We start from the raw sequence: 22,259 nt of genomic DNA on the forward strand, positions 1-22,259 counted from the left end.
CTCATGATGTTGTGGTGGGGAATGAGGCCATCCGTTTACTAGAAATCATGCATAACTGAGAGACTAAAAGTACAAATGTGACCCTGGACCACAAAAGCAGTCTTAAGTCGCTGGGGGATATTTAGATGATGTATCCATTTCAGTTTCGAAAAATTGACGCTTATGACTGGTTTTGTGATCCAGGGTCACAAATGTCATCCACTTTTTGTACTTGCCCAATAAAATTTCCCATTTTATATGCTTTTTATTAATGTGTTCATTGCAATTTTTACACACGTCAACCAGTCAACCAAAATACCAGTGTTATTATAACTGAAAAATAAAACTATGGTAATTTGATATTAGTCATTCACACTGGTTTAAGACCTTATATTAATTTATTCAGATTTCTCATTATATATACATACTGCACCAAGTGATGCATTTTTTGTTTCATTTCGGCGTTTCACACTTTAGCCGCGAGCGCTTCTGAGCGTCGATCAGCTGGCGGATGTGACGTTTCTCACATCCGGTTGTTATCGCGGAAGTGCAGCAGGCTGCTAGTGAGAATGATGCGCTGATTCTGATGAGTTTCGGCTTCGACTCTCTCGACTGATTTTGTTTGGTGCTTTTAAATGAGTTATAAACAACTTGTCTCAACTGTCAACTAACCGCCGGTTTGGTGAAGAGGTCAGTAAGTGTTCAAGTTTAGAACTACAAGCTTGTTTATGCTCCGATTTACGTGCCAACTAGACAAATAAGTGTAATGTACTCATGAATATTAATTAGGTCTGTTCTGAATATCAAGTATGTGTTTATGAAGGGTTATTTATTAGGGAATGAGGCCATTTTTACTGTGAAATATATATTTAAAGCTTATTTGCCACATGTAGAGGAACATCAATCATGTTGACTGTGCAGAATTATTATATGATGCTTTTGCTTCCCCAGTATTTATTATCTGGTCTATTTATGTCACATGATTTTATTCATTTTCGCAATCATTCTGTGGACAAACAGGGAAGAGTGTGTTATCAAACCTGAAAGCCTAGTGCTAAAAAATGCCTCTGATAAACAATAAACTAATTACCTTACCTGCTGTCATAATGGCAATTTCTTCATGTAGTATGACAGAGCGATTAGGCTAGATTTAATGCTCTTAAATGGTTTTTGGAGTTGCCATGTCAGTTCATAAGCACAAATTAGATGGAAAATGATGGCATTTAGTGATTCACCTTTAATTGTCGTCGTCCCCCCCCCAAGATTATCACAAAACCTAGTTAATGGAACCATGGTGACATTGATTATTTAAATCAACAGTTTTCAGTGCATAATAGAAAACGAATTATTTACATTCACAAGGTGTAAACATATGTTTATGATTACTGGACCAGAATGCAAAATGTAATATTTCGTGCATATACAGTATAATATGCAATCAGATACACTACATAGGGCAAGCCTTTTGTTAAGCCATGATTTTAGACCAGCTTTAAAAGTGGTCAAAGGCTGCTTGATTAGATCTTGTTCTCCAGCCTGTTGCTTTGATCACTGTGCTTTCAGTTTAATTGCAGTATCTTGTTGCGTAAGAGCCATATAAAGCATGTATGTTTGTTAGACTGTTTGATCATCTTTTCTTCTCTGGTTCAGGGGATGTGCTCCAGCTGGATGTAGTTATGCCGAGCGGCGTGGACTACAGCGAGTTGGGAGGAAGTCTTCCAGCCATTGCCTCTTTGAACGCCTCATATTCCCAGGCGTCTCTCTCCCTTCCCTCCCCTTACTACCCCCCGCTGCCCCCGGGAGAGAGGAAAGCCTTCTCAGACGTACGCCGAACATTCTGCCTCTTCGTCACATTTGACCTCCTCTTCATCACTCTGCTCTGGATCATTGAGTTAAATGTAAGTTTTTATTTTTGTTTCCAAACTGTCTTATTGCCCAATGCTAATGGTTTTTATTTGTCGTTCAGTTTGTACTTCCTTTTTGTACTTCGCCCATAGTCGTGTGGGATGAATGTTACAGTTGATTGTACGTGCCTGTTTCACTTCCTCTGATGAAAATAGAGCTATGCAATATTTGCGTATTGTGATTTGCATATTACATGTATAATTTTAATCATTTTTTAAATAATAAAATAATAAACCATAAAAAACAAAATGCAAATATTTAGATTAAAAAGTAAAGAGATATTTTCATATATGTTATGTATTTGATATACTAAATATATGGTTAAAATATATTTAATATGCAAAGTATTTATATAGTTTAATTATATAAATGTATCAGAAAGAATCAGAAAGAGCTTTATTGCCAAGTATGTTTGCACATACAAGAAATTTGTTCTGGTGACAGAAGCTTCCTGTACACAAGACAACAACAACACACAGATAATAAGAAATAATAAAATACACATATGTATGCAAATAAACATAAATAGACAAAATGTGTATGTACAGTAGAGATACAGTAGAGATATATAGATGCAATAGAATTTACAAGGAATGGAATAAGATGTAGGGTACTATTAAATAAAAGTGGTATTGCACTTTTTTTTATTGAACAGTAGGGGAGAACATTTAACTGTTCATAAGGTAGATTGCATGGGGAAAGAAACTTTTCTTGTGCCTAGCTGTCCTGGTGTTCGGTGCTCTGTAGCGCTGGCCAGACGGTAAAAGTTCAAAAAGGAGATGGCTTGGATGTGAGGGGTCCAGAGTGCTTTTCTGATTTTCCCTTTTCCTCAATCTGGATATATACAGTTCTTAAAGGGTGGGCAGGGGAGCACCAATAATCCTCTCAGCAGTCCGAACCGACCTCTGTAGTCTTCTGATATCTGATTTTGTAGCTGAGCCAAACCAGACCATTATTGAAGTGCACAGGACAGACTCCGTGACGGCTGAGTAGAACTTTGTGAGCAGCTCCTGTGACAGGTTGAACTTCCTCAGCTGGCGAAGGAAATACAACCTCTGCTGGGCCTTTTTAACAATGGAGTCAATGTGATTGTCCCACTTCAGGTCCTGAAAGATGGTGGTGCCCAGGAATCTGAATGACTCTACTGTTGTTAAAGTGCTGTGCATGATGGTGAGTGGGGGTAGTGCAGGGGGTTCCTCCTGAAGTCCACGATCATCTCCAATGTTTTGAGCATGTTCAGCGCCAGGTTGTTATAACTGCACCAGACAGCCAGCTGCTCAAACTCGCTTCTATATGCAGACTCATCATCGTCTTGGATGAGGCCAATGACTGTAGTGTCATCTGCAAACTTCAGGAGTTTGACAGAGGGGTCAGTAGAGGTGCAGTCATTGGTGTAGAGGGAGAAGAGCAATGGGGAGAGAACACATCCCTGGGGGGCACCAGTGCTGATGGTGCGGCTGTTTGACTGAATTTCCCCAGTCTCACTAGCTGTTGCCTATCTGTCAGAAAGCTGGTGATCCATTGATAGAGCTAGGAACAGAGTGCTGGGTTAGTTTGGTCTGGAGGAGTGCTGGGATGATTTTATTGAAAGCCGCAACTGAAGTCCACAAACAGGATCCTCACATAAGTCCCTGGTTTGTCTAGATGTTGTAGGATATAATGCAGTCCCATGTTGACTGCATCATCCACGGACCTGTTTGCTCTGTAAGCAAACTGCAGGGGGTCCAGTAAGGGTCCAGTGATGTCCTTCAGATAAGCCAACACCAGTCTCTAACGACTTCATGACCACAGCACAGATGTTAGGGCAACAGGTCTGTAGTCATTAAGTCCTGTGATTTTGGGTTTCTTTGGAATGGGGATGATGGTGGAGCGTTTGAAGCAGGCAGGGACTTTGCACAGCTCCAGTGATCTGTTGAAGATCTGTGAAAAGATGGAGGCAAGCTGGTCAGCACAGGTTTTCAGACAGGCTGGTGAAACACCATCTGGGCCTGGTGCTTTTCTTCTCTTCTGTTTCCTGAAGACCTGATGCACATCATCTTCACTGATCTGAAGTGCACAAGGGGGGAAGGGGGGGTGTTGCTGGAGGTGTTAATTAGGGTTGGGCCGATAGACGATGCCATGAGACTTCACGATGTTGAGCCGGCATCATGATTCCCCCGCAACCCACCCACAAAAAAACATCCTAATTAATCACACTTTATCGCCCAGTGCAATGCATGCTTTATAATGAAGTTGTTCCTGATCACAATACAAATTACATTCAAAACAGTTCAATGAACACAATTTAAACAGTTAAGATTTTATTGAGCAAAAAACGCCAAACTAATTATAGGCTAGATGTTTTACACGAGCTAAACGAAGCATACAAAACAGCAACAAAATTAAAAATAATTTGAATAATAAATATATTGCAATAAAATTAAAATAGCCTAATAATAATTCAATTTAATGTTTTAATCATCTGATGCCCGCATCGCTCCTTTGGCATGGGAATTCTTCACTTTCCGAGTTCCATCCCATCTCGCTCACAGCCACGTCTGCACAGCTTTTAAAGTATACTTATCCGTGGATGAGCGCGTACGGACGAGCTCGACACACGCAGAATCACCTATTTGACTCGCTCTGTCTCAACATTCACCTCGCACCTGCGCTGTTGTACACGGCGCACCACGGACACTTCTGATGACGAAAATCCCACTGAAATTCTGATTACGTAATCCAGATGTAGTATAGATATAGTAATTTAATATGTATCTTTAGCATGTGATATATAAAACAGTACATTTATGTGCATTTAAAGGTTTTCGATTAAATATTGTAAGGACGGATGCTTGATTTGCCTTTCTCTGTCTCTCTCTCAGATCAGTAAGAGTATATGGACCAGTCTTGAGAATGAGGTTGTTAACTACAACTTTAAGTCATCTTTCTTTGATATCTTTGTAAGTATCTTAAAGCAAATGTCTTGTTACTTATTGAGCCATAATAAAATATGGTATATTTTTGTAACTGAGTTCTTTCTGCTATTGGTTTGATATGATCTCTCCGAGTCTTTCATGCTATTTAGTCCAGTCTAAAAGGAACACACAAACTACTCGCACTTAAATCAACTGTAGAACATGTTAATCATTAAACCGTTCCAGTTTTGGGTCTTTATTTTTTGTTTGGTAAAGCATTAGTTTGTTTATTAAAAGATTATAGAGCATGATGTGTGGGAAACAGCGATTCACACAGTTGCTGTCTCGCTACTGTCACCCTTTTTAGCATGTGACATCAATAGATGTACTTGGAAAGTGCTCGTCCCCTACAGCATTTCTTGTACAAGTGAGTTTTGGGTCAAATTGGCGTATAAAAAAGGCCTCATTATGTATTGAAGCTGCTGTCATACCTGCAAAAACAGTGAAGTCATCCTAGAAACATGTCGAAACTCTCTTATATTTACTGTTCTTTAAGGATCAGCACTGAACAGTCATTGCTAAATCCTCAGTTATTACTTCATAAGCAATATTCTCTCTCTTTTTCTCATTTGCTTGTTGCCGCTCAGCTTTTAGCTGTGTTTAGGTTTCTGTGTTTGCAGCTTGGTTATGCTGCATTTCGATTGAGACACTGGTGGGTTATTGCGGTAAGAAAGACCTCAGCCTATATAAATCTCAATATTTACATTTTATGTAAAAAATAAATAAATACATTTTAAAAACAGTTTATATAATGTATTTATTTATTTTTAGGTACTTTAATATATTTTTATATACTTTTGAGTTTTAAGCTTTTAAAGGTCATTTGTCATGATCATTGTCTTTTTTATTTTTTCCAATCTCAGATCACTACTTTGGTGACCAGTGCCTTCCTCATTGCCAAAGTTATCTGGTCAGATGTAAGATGTGCATGTTTTGTCTTTCTAACCAATCTATTTTAATGCTTAAATTAATTTAAATTAAGTTACATAGTGTTGGTTCCTCAGATAGACTACTAGCAGCTCTCTGAATTCTTCATATGTTTTACTATATGTGATGATAGAAATAGGTGTGGGACATGATAGTTCCCCTTTGTTTTCTCAGTTGTTCAGTCAGAATGCTTTTGGCTACGTTCTTCCCATCACCTCTTTTGTGGTGGCGTGGTTGGAAACCTGGTTCCTGGATTTCAAAGTTCTCACACAGGAAGCAGAGGATGAAAGAGGTGAGAGAGCTTTTTTTAAATAAGAAAATTCAGGGCTATATTGAACTGACACAAATCAGTAGTTTAAAGTAGAAGTGTTTTTTTTTTTTTGCATTTGTGCCTTCAAGAAATGTTAATGAAGAAATTACGATTGGCTGACATTTTTTGAACAGTCCCAGAGATGTTGTAGTGAGAAGTTTTCATTTGAGATTAGTAAACATCCGAGATGTGTAATAATACTGAACTTTATTGTTATATGCAAATGTAGCTGATCATATGTTAATAAGTTTATGGTTGTGATGTCATAGACATCATTTCTGAGCGAGTCAGTTTGGCTTTTTAGTATCAATAAATGTTTTGGGTAGACTGGGAAACTTTGCATTGTGAACATCTGAGTATATCTGCATAGTACAAACCCTTTCAAAAGAGGAAGAAAAATCCCTTTTTGTCATTTTAATTGTGTTGTGGTCATGTAAAGTCACATTACTTAATGCTTTGGGAAGGGAAACATGCTTCTGCTTTGCTCTGGAGATGCACACTCACTGTCACTGATGTTTGGGAAAGTCCTCACACAACATTGATGATCTGTCATGTTCTCATCTCCTGCAGTGTATCTGGCAGCAGTTAATGCCGCGTGTGAGCCGGCCCCTCTGATCTGTCCTAGACCCGTGTCTGACGGACAGTTTTACTCCCCGCCGGAGTCCCTGGCAGGTAACGCCATTCACTTTTTTTCTAATGCAACTCATTGTCTGTTTTTGTTTTATTTCCTGCCTAATGTTTGTGTTTGTCCTGTAGGTTCAGATGAAGACCTTGATGAAGGTCTCGGCAGGAAAGAACTAACAGAACAAGTAATCATATGCTTGTTTTCTTTTTTTGATTAGGTTTGGATAAAATAAATGTTTTTTTATCCGTCGGAAAGTAATAAGAACGTTTATTTCATAAAAAGCACAGCAGATCACTTTGTTCAATCACTTGTTTTTAAGGACAAGCAGTTTATACGACAGGGACGGGAGGCCATGGCAGTGGTGGAACAAATACTGACACAAGAGGAAAACTGGAAGTTTGAGAAGACTAATGTATGTACATGTACATGCTTGGTGTCTTTATTTGTTTCTGGTTTTGTTATTGGTTTAATATGATATGTTTTAATTCTTAGGAGCTGGGCGATGCAGTATATACTCTTGAAATACCGTGCCATGGGAAAACGTTTATTTTAAAGGTATTTTCCATCTGTATTATGAGCTTTTTCGTGTCTTACTTCATGTTTGTTCAAATATCCAGAATCAGTCACTTACCTGTGGTTTGGGTGTTTTAGGCACTCTTGCAGTGTTCCGCAGAGCTGGTGTATCAGGAGGTCATTTTACAGCCGGAGAAGATGGTGCAGTGGAACAGAACAGTGTCTGTTTGTCAGGTACACATACACTCACAGATGCCTCCATTAACGTCAGCTGAAACACATGTTGGTGTGAGGCATGTATCAATAGTGAAGACACATGTACACTTTAAAATGTACAAAAAAAATACACTACTGTTCAGAAGTTTGGTATCGGTAAGATTTTCAAATGTTTTTGAAAGAATTCTATTTTGCTCACCAAGCTTACATTTATGTGAAACAAATGAGGTAAAAACAGCAATATTGTTTTTATTAGAATTTAAAATAACTGTTTTCTATTTGAATATATTTTAAAATGAAATTTATTCTTGTGATGCAAAGCTGAATTTTCAGCATCATTACGCCAGTCTTCAGTGTCACATGATCCTTCAGAATTCTTACTAACATGCTGATTTGCTACTCAAGAAAAAAAATTTTTTATTATTATAAATGTTGAAAACAGATGTTCTGCTTATTATTTTTGTGGAACCTATGATGCATTACATACATACCTGGATTATTTGATGAAAGCTCAAAAAACAGCATTTATTTGAAATAGAAAATAAAAATCTTATGCAATATTATAAATGTCTTTACTGTCACTTTTGATCAATCTAATGCCTCCTTGCTAAATGAAAACTAAATGGATGTATAAAATAGGTCTTGTCAGAGATATGACCTGACACTTAGTGTTTGTGCTTCGACAGGGTGGTATTTATGCCAATGACCCAAATTTGAATCCATCCCTATTGTTTCCTGTTTTCTCTCTGACTTTCCCTGCTAGTTACAGAAACAAAAAGGCCATAAATAAAACTCTTAAGAAGCTACAAAAATAAAATAGGTGTTTTTGTGGGATGGTTTTGAGTTTTTAATCATTGAAACAGCCTTGAAGTAGCTGTTTGTAAGTGTCCTGCATACACTCTGCCATTACAATTAATGTTCTCTCTGTGTTCTTCTCTGATCTGTCTACAGATTTTACAGAGAGTGGATGACAACACAATGGTGTCATATGATGTTTCTGCAGGAGCTGCAGGAGGTGTCGTGTCTCCCAGGTGAGTTGATGCTTAAGTCTGTTTAAAATGTGAAAGCAGTGCATATTTCGTATTTATTATCATTTTTAGCTGTTTTGATTGGCTGTACAAATTATTGAGAAGTCAAAGGGTTCAAACTGTCTTTTTCTTGTTCTTCATCTTCAGGGACTTTGTGAACGTTCGTCGGGTGGAGCGCAGGCGAGACCGCTACATCTCTGCAGGAATGGCCACCAATCACAGCAGCAAACCCCCTCACAGTCGCTACGTCAGGTCTGCTTTTGGCTTCATCAGCAAATAAAAAAGGAGAACTTAAAACTGTAAACTAAACTCTCTCTCCTTCTCTCTTTCAGAGGGGAAAATGGTCCTGGTGGATTTGTGGTGTTGAAATCTAGCAGTAATCCTTCAGTTTGCACCTTCATCTGGGTCCTCAATACAGACCTTAAGGTAAGACCTACAGTTACTGCCAATTTGTACATTTAAGCCATTTGAACAAAGTCAAATGATGTTTTTAATTAGTTGTTTTAAAAGGCAAGCATCAATACTATTATTATTGCAAATACATAGAATTAGAGATTTGAACAATCCCATAACATTAAGTATTTAACTTCATTGTGCAACTCATCCTGCACCATTTGTGTTACAGACATGATTGATGCCTTAAATCAGTGGTTCTAAATTCTAGTCCTGGGGAGCCTCTTCTCTGCACATGTCTCTCTTATCTGACACACTCAGGCTACGTCCACACGAAGCCAGAGCTTTCCCTATCCGATCTTTTATTTCCGTGGGCTGATGACGCCATCGTTTCAGAAAATATACGAATTCGCTGTCCACACGAAAATGCAAGGGCGGCGTTTTCAGATTTATCCACTCTGGGACCCGGTTTCAAAAAATATCGGTTTCACTCTCCCAAAACGCCGGATCCGTGTGGACGAAACGCCTATACCAGGGGTGCCTAACCCTGTTCCTGGAGATCTACCTTCCTGCAGAGTTTAGCTCCAACCCTGATCAAACACAACTGAACCAACTAATTAGGGTCTGAAGGAGCACTTGATAATTACAGACAGGTGTGTTTGATCAGGGTTGGAACTGAACTCTGCAGGAAGGTAGATCTCCAGGACCAGGGTTGGGCACCCCTGGCCTATACGATACAAAATGTATGCGTATACAGCTAAACGGGTCTCCATGTGGACGGGGCCTCAGTTCAGTTCATGGATCTCTCTCCTAATGAGCTGAAAATCTGAATCAGGTGTGATAAATAAGGGAGACTTGCAAAATGTGCAGAGCAGGAGGTCCCCAGGACTGGAACTGAGAACCAGAGCCTTAAATCAAGCAATTTGTTGAGAGGATGTGTGCTATAGCATTTTGAAGCATTCAGATTTATAATTTTCATGATGGATGTTAAAATGGGAGAGAAATCCAATAAAATTACATTTGGGGGTTAGCTATTTTGATTTGGACCAGTTAAAGAGGTAATTCACAACTGGCAAGATGTGGTTTTTAATAAAAGTTGGCTGTCTATGCAGTATTTTTATTTATTTATTTATTTTTTAATCTGTGCTACATAACTAGTGAAAACTATGGAAGCTTGTTTTCGCCATGGAATGAAACAAATTAAAAGATAATTGAAACTTTTTATCTCACAATTCTGACTTATTTTCTCAGAATTGCAAGATATAAACTCACAATTGCACAAAATAAAGTCAGAATTGGAAGTTGTTTTTTTTTGTGGGACTTTTTCTTGCAATTATGAGTTTATATCAAGCAATTAAATGCAAAATTGTGAGATATAACCTCGCAATTGTGAGAAAAAAGTGAATTGTGAGATAAAAATGAGCAATTTTCTTTTTTATCTTTTATTCAGTGGTGGAAACAGGCTACCATAGAAAACGGAGAAAAAGGGCTATGGCAAAAAAGTAGGAAAACTTCAACACCCATAATGCTCTGGGCTTGATTACATTATCTGTGAGCGGGAATACAAAAATTCAGAAATGCAATCTGATCTGTAATTTTCACAATTTGCCCTGGAGCTGTCAAAAGTCCACCAGATGACGTGTTTTATGTCATTAGTAAATAAATGGGGATGTCTTGGTGAAAGTAATACGGAAAAATAATTATTTATTTATACTATCATCATTAACCATACAAGGCTTGTTGAAAATCAGCAAACTTAAGGTGGTCACACACCAGACGAGAAGCACAGCACAGCGTCGCGCCACGTCTTTAAAACACAGCTGCGTCATGTTGTACTTGTTGTATGAATTGTCCTAGACGTGGCACGGTGCGGCACTTCTCGTCCGGTGTGCGACCTCCTTTACTCTTTAAAGCCACCTAGCAACCACCCAAAACACCCTAGCAACTGCTCAGCTACATTCTAAACAAACACTCAGACTACCATTGCAACCATAAGGCAGTAACTTGTACGCAATTTGTTTTGTTTGGTTTTTTTTTCCAGAAAAAATTTAAATCTAGTTTACAATTTAATAAATTACTTATAAATACATAATATAATTACATGTATTATTTATCTAAAATTATTTATCTAAAAATATAAATAGATTTTATATAAGATATATAAATATAAAATGTATTATTTATTTATTATACATTTATTTTCTTATTACAGGGTCGCCTGCCACGTTACCTCATCCACCAGTCACTGGCTGCCACCATGTTCGAGTTTATGTCTCATCTCAGGCAGCGTATAAATGTCCACGTCTCCTACCGGTGATCTCTGGCTTTGACTCTTTATCCAGCCACAGTTTACATTGTGGTAACTTCAAATTTCACTGTGCTCAAACTACAACTATTCAAACTACAACTGCCGAGAGGAGATACAGCATTGCGTTTGACTGGCGGGAGGTTGTCATGGCTGTCTGCGTCTAGGACAGTTTGGCTGAACGTTTGGCTGCACTTTACACTGAAGTTTAATTTTATATAAATTTACTACTGCAGCACACAGAGGTCATAACTCATACTGTCAAACCCAACAAGAGCTGGAAACATGCACAGGAAGTTATCAGAGAGCAGCTTGTGCTGTATAAGAGGTCAGGGGAAAAACTGATTGTGCCTAAAACCACTGTTGTCCCCCAGTGAACACGACTGAAGGCTAGGACTGTTTCTGAGCCAAATATGCTGTGGTTTCTCATTCTGCTTTTACTTTTGCCTTAATCGAACATGCACACACATTCATACTAATTGTAATTATTGTTTTAGATCTTATTATGGTTTGCAATTGGCTCTTGTGGCCAAACATTGCTGTATTATTAAAAATAAATGCATTCATCTGTAGCATAGATCAGCATCCTGCCATGTATATGATAATAATGTAAATGGTTAAGAGTTTGATTATACAGTTATGTCTTAAATCAACATATCCGGTTAACTACGACCCAGAGTATTTGTATAAAATATGCTGCAACAAAAAAGCAAACTTTTGTGCTTGATTTTATGCTATAAAAACTGGTTCAAAGCAGCTCAAAATCCATGTGAAATTAATATAACGGGCCTTTTGTTGAAATGCATGCATTTATTTCTCTCCTTTCTTTATTGCATGTCAGTTTGTTTTCTCAAAGAGCATTACTGTCCACATTTTTTTGATTATACACTGTTTACCACATTTATACAGGGCATAGCAATTTATAAACAGGAAACTAAGGCATAGTCACTCACTGGTTGTTTGGTTAGTATTGTCTAGTATAGTATAGAAATGCAAATGTGTCCTACATTAACAGTTGCCTTGAAGCAAGCAAAATGCATACTGGTTTTAACCGAGAGAAAAAACACTCTTACAGGGCATTGTGCTTCCTTTTAAGGGACAGCACATGTTGAAGTTGGTTTATCAGTGGTATCGTGAAAAATGTTGATCTTTTTAAAGTCCTTGTTCTGTACTTTTGTTTTGCAGCCTTCTTGACTTGTACTTGTGTGCCTTTGTTACAGTTTCCCTCACTGAAATCACAAGTTGCTTTCATTATTTAGATTTATTTTGTAACTGAACACTTTTTTTGGACTGTATCCACATTTGTTTGTGCAGAGCCTTTTGCAGTTCACTTGAATTCACTTGTGATTCAGCTTCTGTGTGAATGATATTTTTATACTGATTTACAGTAATATGAAGCTATACAGAATTGTCATGTAACTCAAAAATCATGATTTAAAAAAAAATGAAGAATCAACATTTAATAAAACTAACAAACAGTTTTACAGGATGTCTGATACCTGTTTCAGATTTATTGTTAACTAAACCGTGACCCCAAAAGTTAATGAACACTTTAACAATGATTTTAGTCTGAAAGTCTGAATGTCAAAAGATATACATGAATATTCTGTTTTTATGCTATATATATATATATATATATATATATCTTCCTTAAAACTTATATACTGCTATAATGTAAGCGTTGTTAACCCACTTTAAATAATGACAACTAGAAAGAATTTTGTATTTACTGTGAACCATATATCTTCAGTATAATCCTATAAAACCTAAATAAATTGTGAAATGTTTTGTTTGAACATTATCCTTAGTTGAAATAGATGCCACTTGGTTTGATATTTTATCTAATGCAATGACATTCAGACATTTGAAGTGTTGCTTTGTGACCAAATACTTGAACAAATCATCCTGACATAATCACAAGGATTATTATTTGTATTATGTTTTTTAAGTTAAAAGCCTCTGGCAGAGTAAGTTGTGCCCAGCCTACCATGTGATGGGACACAGCCTATGAGCCTCTCACATGAGTATCACACATCAAACACTTCTCTATTTCTCTCTTTATTGCATATCAATTCAGAGGCTTGGAATTGTGTTGGTTTATGTATTAATGTTAAAGCTCAATTACATTCTCAGTGATCTTTGTACACATTTGCAGGTTTGTCTCGCTTTTAGACAAACTTTCAGCCACACAACCAAAATGATGCAATAGGAGATGTGAAGTGTCTGTTACTCATTAAGGACTGTAAAATTAAATTACACATCTTATATATGCAAAGCAAAGTGCATACGTGTCTGTTTAGTTCTGGGTTTTTGTGACTACAAACTTTAGACAGAAATTCCTACCCTTTTTATGATGCATGACAGCTGGCAAAAAAAATAAAAAATCTGTGCATTTTGTATTTGTCTTGTATCTTGTAGACATCATGCTGACAACACAAGTTTTCTACACTTATCTCTGGATTTCACCTGCTGAAAATATTTTTTAAAAAGTCAAATATAAATATTAGATGGAAAAACCTGAACAAAATTTAGAAATGAAATACGTTTAAGCACTGAAATGATTAAATGAACATAATTTTAAAAAGTAAAAAACAAAATATTAACATAACTATAATACAAAATGCATAAAATTACTAAATGAAATTGACTGAAAATGTAAAAAATAAAAACAAAATCAAAAACTATAATAGTTTATAAATAATACTAAAATAACACTGACCTGCTGTTACATGCTTCTCAAATCTGGTATTTAGGTTTGATTATTTTGCCAGTGAGCACATGAGGTTTTCCGTGAAATGTGAGCAGGAGGTTTAGGATTATTGGTTTTCATAATAATATGAAGCAACAGTGTTATGCAATCACTCCTTTTACTTCAAACCTGCTTCATTTTCACTATAACCCTTTAAAATCGTATGAGGTTTTGGATATGCAAAGCGAAACCAAACTGTTGAAAACGTTGACGGAGGTAAAAGCTCGTTTGTGTTTTGGGGCTGTAGGACGAGTGGCTTTATTTAGAGGTCTGTGATGGCCTCAGGTTACGCAGCTCAGACTCATGACTAAACTGTGATGTTATTCATTCTAGAGAGAGACTGAAATGTTTTAGTCGCTCTCTGGGCCCCAAAAGATGCTTCACTTCTGAATAAGAGAAAATTGTGTTTAGACCTGAACTGATGGATTCAACATTTTGCCAGGAGTTTCTGGGGTAAGTTATATCAAAGCAATACATTCCACTATTATTTTCATCTGAAAATACTCAACGGATGCTGAGGCTCACCCTGAAGAACCGCATATGACTCTGACAGCTTGAACAAAGGCAAGAAGATTCATTCTTTTATATTCATGTTTTTCAGAAATCTCACCTGTAGTGTCTTGGAGAAGCAGATGTGGTGTTTAACACTCACCTCTTGAACTTGGACGCTTTCTTTCCCATCTTCTAGTTTAGTATTTTGAGGATGGGTGCCGGCTTCAAGAAGTTCTGTATGCGATTTTGCTGTTGCTGCTGCTGTGAGGATGATGAGGAGGAAGAAAAGAGACCTTTACTTAGGTATTACTTTTAGGGGATGTGGGGTCAGTTTGCTTTTGAATCATGCCTGACCATTGATGCTTTGAGTTTATGCTTTCTCTCAAAAAATATATCATTTCCTATTATTTATTTTTTTTTACAGGAAAATGTCTTTAGTTCAGTTTTTCAGAAATCTCACCTGTAGTGTCTTGGAGAAGCAGATGTGGTGTTTAACACTCACCTCTTGAACTTGGACGCTTTCTTTCCCATCTTCTAGTTTAGTATTTTGAGGATGGGTGCCGGCTTCAAGAAGTTCTGTATGCGATTTTGCTGTTGCTGCTGCTGTGAGGATGATGAGGAGGAAGAAAAGAGACCTTTACTTAGGTATTACTTTTAGGGGATGTGGGGTCAGTTTGCTTTTGAATCATGCCTGACCATTGATGCTTTGAGTTTATGCTTTCTCTCAAAAAATATATCATTTCCTATTATTTATTTTTTTTTACAGGAAAATGTCTTTAGTTCAAACTGAGTAAACTTACATACTAAAAGTTTTAACAGCTACTAACTCTTCAACTCTAGTACAACATGTGGAAATAGTATTTCATAAATATATTTAATTATTAACTCACGGTCCAACGTGCTTCTACTTTTCCTTTGGTCCTACCGACCTTTTCGCGGCCTGACAGAAAAATAAAAAAACAAATAATTTTTAAAAAAAGAAACGGTTTCACTGCTAATTACAAAGTAATATCAAACACACTAATACAGATATTCACACAGTTTTCGTCCTCATATGGTGACGGTGTTTGAACGTTTTGTTTGTGTTTGTGTCAGTCACGACACTTTAGAATATTTCGATCGCGAGGCGAAAAAAAGGCGGGACCAAGAGACCAACCTGTGGAACGAACCCGGAGACCCCTCCCACTCCGAGAGAGACGACGACCGCACGCTCTACAACCTGCTGCAGTGCAGAGCCAACACCCAGCGGGGCTTCACCAAAAGAAAATAGAATAAAATAAAATAAATAAATCTCATTATTTGTCACATTTTGCGATTTTTAGCTCATATTTCTGTCTCTGAAACTTCAAGGTGAGGTGTAATTTTTTCAATATTAAAATCCTTTCTTCTATCAGAGCTAAATACACCTAAAGATATTTGTAGGTGTCCTGATGCTTTAGTTGAGTTCTGTCATGTCTTCTGTCCCGCAGGGCTACCGGCGTTTGAGCATCGACATCGAGGCCATGAGAGACATGAGAAGAGAGGTGCGAGATAAATGGAAGATGATTTTAGAGAATCTGGGTAAGAGATTATATGTGAGAGATGATGTTCCAGTGATTCAGGGACAGTCTGTCGTTGAGATGCTCGGTTTCTTTTCTTAGGGTTCATGGCTGAAGCCGAGTCTCTGCTGACCGTGTCTACCAGCGCATCAAATGACCGCATGAGAAACGCAGCGGTCGCCCGCAGCCTTCTGCAGACCCTCCACACCGAGACATCCTTATTCAACAGCAAAGAGCCTCCACCCGAGAGATACCTCTTCATCATGGTGAGCATCTTACTCAAACTACAAGTACGAACAATCAAAAACAATCTAGAGCACTAAATATAAATATTGCTGCATTTAATGTGCACTTCTCCATCAATTAAGTTCATTTCTATTTTAAGTGAGGTGCTTCAGGCATAAATGAAGATTAATGTAATTTTGATATTCTAAAATATTGAAAATAATCTAATATAAAAATAAATTTAAATATTACTATTATTCTTATTAAATACATTTTATTTATATCAAATGTAAATATAATACAAATACACTAGCTCTACAACCTGCTGCAGTGCAGAGCCAACACCCAGCGGGGCTCTCACGTACGACGAGCACAACACATCTGCATTCAAACACAGATGCGATGCTGTAATAACTAATTACACAGTATGATGAGCACGCTAAATAATCTCACCATGAATCTCACACGTAGAGATGACGTCTGGATTACCAAAGCCCATAATGAGCCTGATATGCGAAACTATTTATTTATTTATTTTTATTTAGTCACTTAACTTCTTCACTACACACACACAAAATGATTTACAAATACAGCCAGGGGGTACATAATAATAATAATTATTATTATTATTTTTGACAATTCAAGGACAGTTTACAATGCAAAAATATAGTGCATGCAGTAGGCTAGGCTAATTAATAATATTAATAATAATAATAATAATAATAATTATTATTATTATTATTATTATAATTATTATTTATTTTAATGGATTATACTAGATTTAGACAGATTTGTGAACAATATTTGAGAGAAATAGGCCTTTTGTGTACATAGAAAAAGTCTTAGATCTTTGAGTTCAGCTCATGAAAAATGGGGGCAAAAACAAAAGTGTTGCGTTTATAATTTTGTTCAGTTTACATACAAATATCATATTTAAAATAAATGTTTAATATTTAAAAAAAATAGTAAATATAAAAAAATTAAAAAAAAACTACCAATGCACAACTTTCAGAAAACACAACAAAAAAAGTCATGAACTAATAATATTTTTTTTACGTTTTCCAAGTAAATAAGCATATAGGTTAGCATATTTCAGTGGCCACTGGCGGTTAAAATTATATCGCTAGTAATTGTCTGAGGGTATTTTGACAAATTATTAATCTTTTATGGAGCATTTTAAGTTAAAAAGGGACTTGAGCCATACTAATTTACATGCACTCACCACAGAATCAATTTTATCAGTGTAGTCAATACTCTCAAAATATTATAACTTTATCTCGTAATTGCTACGACTTAATTCTCGTATTTTGACTTTTTTTTCTCAAAATATTTCGACTTTAATCTTGTAATCTTAGATTTTTATTTTTTAATGAGGCACTAAAACTTCGTCGTTACATAGCCTACACACTGTGTGTAGGCTATATACACATATACATATATATATATACATATACATATACTGTATATACATATATTGGGCAGCTTAAGGCACACCTGTGCAATAATCATGTTGTCTAATCAGCATCTTGATATGCCTCACCTGTGAGGTGGATGGATTATCTCGGCAAAGGAGAAGTGCTCACTAACACAGATTTAGACAGATTTGTGAACAATATTTGAGAGAAATAGGCCTTTTGTGTACATAGAAAAAGTCTTAGATCTTTGAGTTCAGCTCATGAAAAATGGGGGCAAAAACAAAAGTGTTGCGTTTATAATTTTGTTCAGTTTACATACAAATATCATATTTAAAATAAATGTTTAATATTTAAAAAAAATAGTAAATATAAAAAAATTAAAAAAAAACTACCAATGCACAACTTTCAGAAAACACAACAAAAAAAGTCATGAACTAATAATATTTTTTTTACGTTTTCCAAGTAAATAAGCATATAGGTTAGCATATTTCAGTGGCCACTGGCGGTTAAAATTATATCGCTAGTAATTGTCTGAGGGTATTTTGACAAATTATTAATCTTTTATGGAGCATTTTAAGTTAAAAAGGGACTTGAGCCATACTAATTTACATGCACAAAATAAATTGTGTATGTTAAATAAAAGTAAGGGTTACATAAAAGTTTACAAAAAGTTCAAACAACTAAATTTGAAATAAAAATTAAAAATATAGACATTTAAAAAAAGAAAATATTCTATTAAAAATGTTAAAATGAAATATTCAAAATAAAATGAGAAATTATATATATATATATATGTGTGTGTGTGTGTGAACGTCTCAAATTAAAATGCTTGAGATAGACACACTTCCCCTTGCTCACTTTGACCTCTATAATATTTACATTGCGCTCAGGACCGGCTGATTTATCTGGATGCTGCTGAGGATTTTGTGGCCAAGGCTCGACGCTTCTACCCTCCTAAAGATGATGATGATGATGATGAAGAAGAAGAGGAAAACACCAATCGAATAAATCTTCCTCTGCTGCTGTCCCACATGAATCAGAACATCTCTGGAGGAGAGGACGAGGATGATGAGGGCGAGACCACCGGTCCAGAAGAGTGACAATGAGATTAGATTGTGTCGATGTTTTCAGAAATCAGCTTGAGGGGTTTTGGAGGTAAATGGATTTTGACTGATGTCGGTTCGGGTCAAGGTGGATGGGGATGCTGAATATTAAATGGCGCAAGTTTAAACCATTTATTAGACAAATGCTTTTTTGAGAAAGAGGAGACGGTTTTCAGAATCATCAAAATAGCTGCAGGTCTCACGTTTTATGTAACTATGAATTATAAGATCATTAGAAGATTCAGGATTACTGAGGCACTTTGATATTGTAAGTCTAAGATGGTGAAGTGTATTTGAATAAATAGAAATTAATCTCTTGAAATTTGTGTCAGTGTTTTCTTTACATTGAATGCAGATATACCGAGTCCGTCGAACTATTGAAACTAGTCATTTAATAAATACTTCAACTCTCATATGCCATTTATGGTTTCTTCATCGGAACAAAAATGTAGCATTACATCACTTGCTCACCAATGCTACATTTCTCCGAATCTGTTCTGATGAAGAAACAAACTCATCTATAATAATAATAATAATAATACACAATAACTACAACATGAATAAAAGGAACAGAAACCTTTTTATTGAGGTCCCAAAAACCATCATCAACAATATTATGTAAACAATATTAATTAGGAAAATAATAAAAAACAACAACAGCTCAAATATCCACAGCCCCCAGGGTTGAGCGGACAGTACAAGGGTGTGGATTCAAGCTAAGATGAGATTTCATGTGCAATCAGGAATGTAGACATGGTGTGCGGCGCTCTGAGGACTGGCGTCTGCTGCAGACTACTGCTGGACCTGGTAACGTGAACACAGACAAACCAGTTAACAACTGAGCAAAGAGATACGACACAAATGAAAGGAAAAACTGCAGCATGATGAAAATTCAGGCTTTTATATACAGACTTAAATACAAAAATGGCCTAAAACATTTTTGCCATTTTATTTCTGTACTTGTTGCTGTCTACAATTTATGTATGGAAGATGTGGCATTGAGCTAAATTTACACATCGCACAACCTTTCAACCCATTTCAAATTGTTTAATGGGGAAAAAGGACTATATCCTGTTGTTTTTCTCTGAATAAAATGCATGGCCTCATGTTTTACTTTGAAAACACAACCGTATTCACAACATGTCAAGCTTGTTTTTTTTCAGTCAATTTAGAAAGTGAATGATTTCTTTGAAAACAAAGTCTGTAAAATAGTCACCAGTAATGTGTAATAGTGAATGGATAACTCAGGGGACACCAAACTTGGTCCTGGAGGGCCGGTGTCCTGCAGAGTTTAGCTCCAACCCTGATTAAACACACCTGAACCAGCTAATTAAGGTCTTACTAGATATACTAACTAGAAACTTCCAGGAAGGTGTGTTGAGGCAAGTTGGAGCTAATGGTGCGTTCAAGTCATGTCGGATAGATCGTATTTACGAGTTGAACGCACATGAACGCCACCACAAAGTCGTTATTACGAGTGGGAAACTCAACATTTTCTTTAAGCCCCGAGTTTCCGAGTTGGGGGCGTGTCAATGAGAAAACGTGTCAGATGCAATGGACAGCATCCAAAGACTAGATATGCAGCATCTGTATTGATGGTAAATTTGTTGAAATTAATAAAATGATAAATTTTTTGTAATGTAAAATAAAACTATATGTTACATATACAAAATATTATATTATTGTATAATTACCAAAGAACATATAATGATTCAGTTTACATCACCTTCATAAATCGAATAAAAACAGAAAAAAAGCAAAAACACAATGACGCACATTCTTTATTCATCATTTTGTAGATGTAAAGTTAAAAAAATCGTTGAATTTTATGGAAAAAAAGTTCAATCACCATATTGTTCCGACCAAAGTGACTTGAACGCACCTAACGTCGTTATTACGACTTGTCAACTCGTAAGTACGAACGTCCCAGGAGGATTACTGGATGCAGCATATACTCTGCAGGACACCGGCCCTCCAGGACCAAATTTGGTGACCCCTGGGCTAACTGGTTAAGGTAATAATCCCCTTGTATGGTTATCAACATTTTTGTTATACTTTTAGTTATTTTTCTTTGTAACTAACTGTTTTGGTAAAAAAAATAATAATTCCACTTAATCTTTCCTCATTCAATTGCATTCAAAAACCCAACATATTTTCCGTTATCTTTTAAAATACTTATATGAATATTATACACACACACACACACACCTTAAAGACGACATCTAAATCCAATGCATAATACAGCTTGCAAATGAGTACAATTTTCAAGATACTACTGTAGACTATAAAAACACATCAGATATTGTCCAAGCATAAACCATACCAGCACAGGTAGGTGATTGTGTACCTGCTGAGATTGTGTGTCTGGTCCTCTGCTGGCCAAACGGCTGAGAATGTTCCTTTCAGACATCTGCAGCCTCACGGCGACCGGCGGTATCCTGGCGATGGTCGCCGGGAGACGAGTGACATCTGCTTTCATGTCACTGAGCAACTCTTCTAGCTGTTTCAGTACTATCAGAAACACGTACAAAAAAGTAGTGAGTGTCAACTTCTATGATGAGCCAAATTCAGGAGTTTAAAGTTAGAATAACATGATGTCAGATGATGTACCTTTATGTAGAACGGCATTGGCAGGTTTGTTTCCGGACATGGATTCCTTGCTCAGGTGCTGGTGGGACTCGGCCAGACACTCCACTTCACTGAAGCGTGTGTTGAGAGCCATGGAGGGGTGAGAGTGGTCTTCAGTCATGTTCAGATACGCTGCCCTGCGCAGCTGTTCTTCAATCACCAGAGCCTGCTCAAGTAGCTACAGGAGACACACAAAAACTGTGTTACTAACTCTAATGTCATGACATGTATACAAGAAAAATGTGATTCTTTTCATAATACCTTGAATCTCCTGGCCAGAAACTTGTTCTTGATCTCCAGGAAGTTTCCTCTGTTCATCTCTCCCTTAAAGGGTTCGTTAAGAATGGCGAACCTGACGTCATTCTGAATATCTTGCCAACGAGCATAACCGTGTCTGAGACAGTGAGTTGAGGTACATTTCATGCTTTGCTTGTCATTGAACACATCTGAAAGACACTCACATGTGTACATGTATGCAGAAGGTTGCCTTTTTTTTTTTTAAGGATACTGTATGATGCCAGAGAGTAGCCAGTAGTCATGGCGACGATGCCAGATCTCATTGGTCTTCTTGGTGACTGTAGCGGCTCGCTCCTCATTCTGCCACAGGGAGTGTAATTCTGAAAAAAAAAAAAAAAGAATTTAGTAGAAATGCTTAAACTTATGGCATTTTGGCAAATAATTGTTATAATTCTGCCCTTTTACACTTATTTACTACTAACAACAAAATCATTATTCAAGAAGCAAAACAACCAAACACCATAAAATGTATAAAAGAAAATTCTGATAAGTAGTAAAGGGGCCATATGATGCGATTTCAATTTTTCCTTTCTCTTTGGAGTGTTACAAGCTCTTGGTGCATAAAGAAGATCTGTAAAGTTGCAAAGACTAAAGTCTCAAATCCAAAGAGATATTCTTTATAAAAGTTAAGTCAACCACGCCTACCTAAAACGGCTC

The 22,259-nt window shown here is 36.6% G+C and overlaps 3 protein-coding genes across 6 annotated transcripts in view; 2 read left to right on the plus strand and 1 right to left on the minus strand.

The window, feature by feature from the left end:
* Nucleotides 1-462: 462 nt before the first annotated feature.
* LOC107748911 (stAR-related lipid transfer protein 3-like) lies at nt 463-12,600 on the plus strand. 4 transcript variants are annotated; one of them, XM_016563920.1, is made up of 15 exons: nt 463-565; nt 1,630-1,877; nt 4,746-4,823; nt 5,426-5,503; nt 5,702-5,755; nt 5,940-6,057; nt 6,646-6,747; nt 6,832-6,884; nt 7,020-7,112; nt 7,193-7,255; nt 7,352-7,447; nt 8,381-8,460; nt 8,605-8,709; nt 8,790-8,883; nt 9,083-9,191. In XM_016563920.1, the coding sequence occupies exons 2-15, from the start codon at nt 1,656-1,658 to the stop codon at nt 9,086-9,088; spliced, it is 1,242 nt and encodes a 413-aa protein (XP_016419406.1). In that variant the 5' UTR covers nt 463-565; nt 1,630-1,655; the 3' UTR covers nt 9,089-9,191. The 4 variants fall into 4 exon arrangements, with proteins under 4 accessions (XP_016419406.1, XP_016419403.1, XP_016419405.1 ...); XM_016563917.1 differs by lacking the exon at nt 9,083-9,191 and adding an exon at nt 11,063-12,600 and having other exon boundaries at nt 464-565; XM_016563919.1 differs by lacking the exons at nt 463-565; nt 9,083-9,191 and adding exons at nt 572-673; nt 11,063-12,600.
* A 2,277-nt stretch (nt 12,601-14,877) lies between these two features.
* On the plus strand, nt 14,878-18,956 carry LOC107748915 (melanoregulin). The gene is made up of 5 exons (XM_016563922.1): nt 14,878-15,041; nt 15,492-15,649; nt 15,861-15,956; nt 16,037-16,200; nt 18,465-18,956. The coding sequence occupies exons 1-5, from the start codon at nt 14,950-14,952 to the stop codon at nt 18,672-18,674; spliced, it is 720 nt and encodes a 239-aa protein (XP_016419408.1). The 5' UTR covers nt 14,878-14,949; the 3' UTR covers nt 18,675-18,956.
* A 295-nt stretch (nt 18,957-19,251) lies between these two features.
* The window catches only part of LOC107748913 (chromodomain-helicase-DNA-binding protein 4-like), a 47,440-nt gene continuing 44,432 nt past the window's right edge, over nt 19,252-22,259 (minus strand). The window contains exons 37-41 of the mRNA XM_016563921.1: nt 21,814-21,922; nt 21,567-21,699; nt 21,288-21,483; nt 21,025-21,188; nt 19,252-19,481 (exon numbers count right to left, since the gene is read on the minus strand). Of these exons, the coding sequence (XP_016419407.1) occupies nt 19,470-19,481; nt 21,025-21,188; nt 21,288-21,483; nt 21,567-21,699; nt 21,814-21,922 (614 nt within the window). The 3' untranslated portion in view covers nt 19,252-19,469. The remainder of the gene's footprint in view (nt 19,482-21,024; nt 21,189-21,287; nt 21,484-21,566; nt 21,700-21,813; nt 21,923-22,259) is intronic.

The sequence above is a fragment of the Sinocyclocheilus rhinocerous genome, unplaced genomic scaffold (assembly GCF_001515625.1).
Source record: "Sinocyclocheilus rhinocerous isolate Xijiao unplaced genomic scaffold, SAMN03320098_v1.1 scaffold3853, whole genome shotgun sequence".
NCBI classification, from domain to species: Eukaryota; Metazoa; Chordata; class Actinopteri; order Cypriniformes; family Cyprinidae; genus Sinocyclocheilus; species Sinocyclocheilus rhinocerous.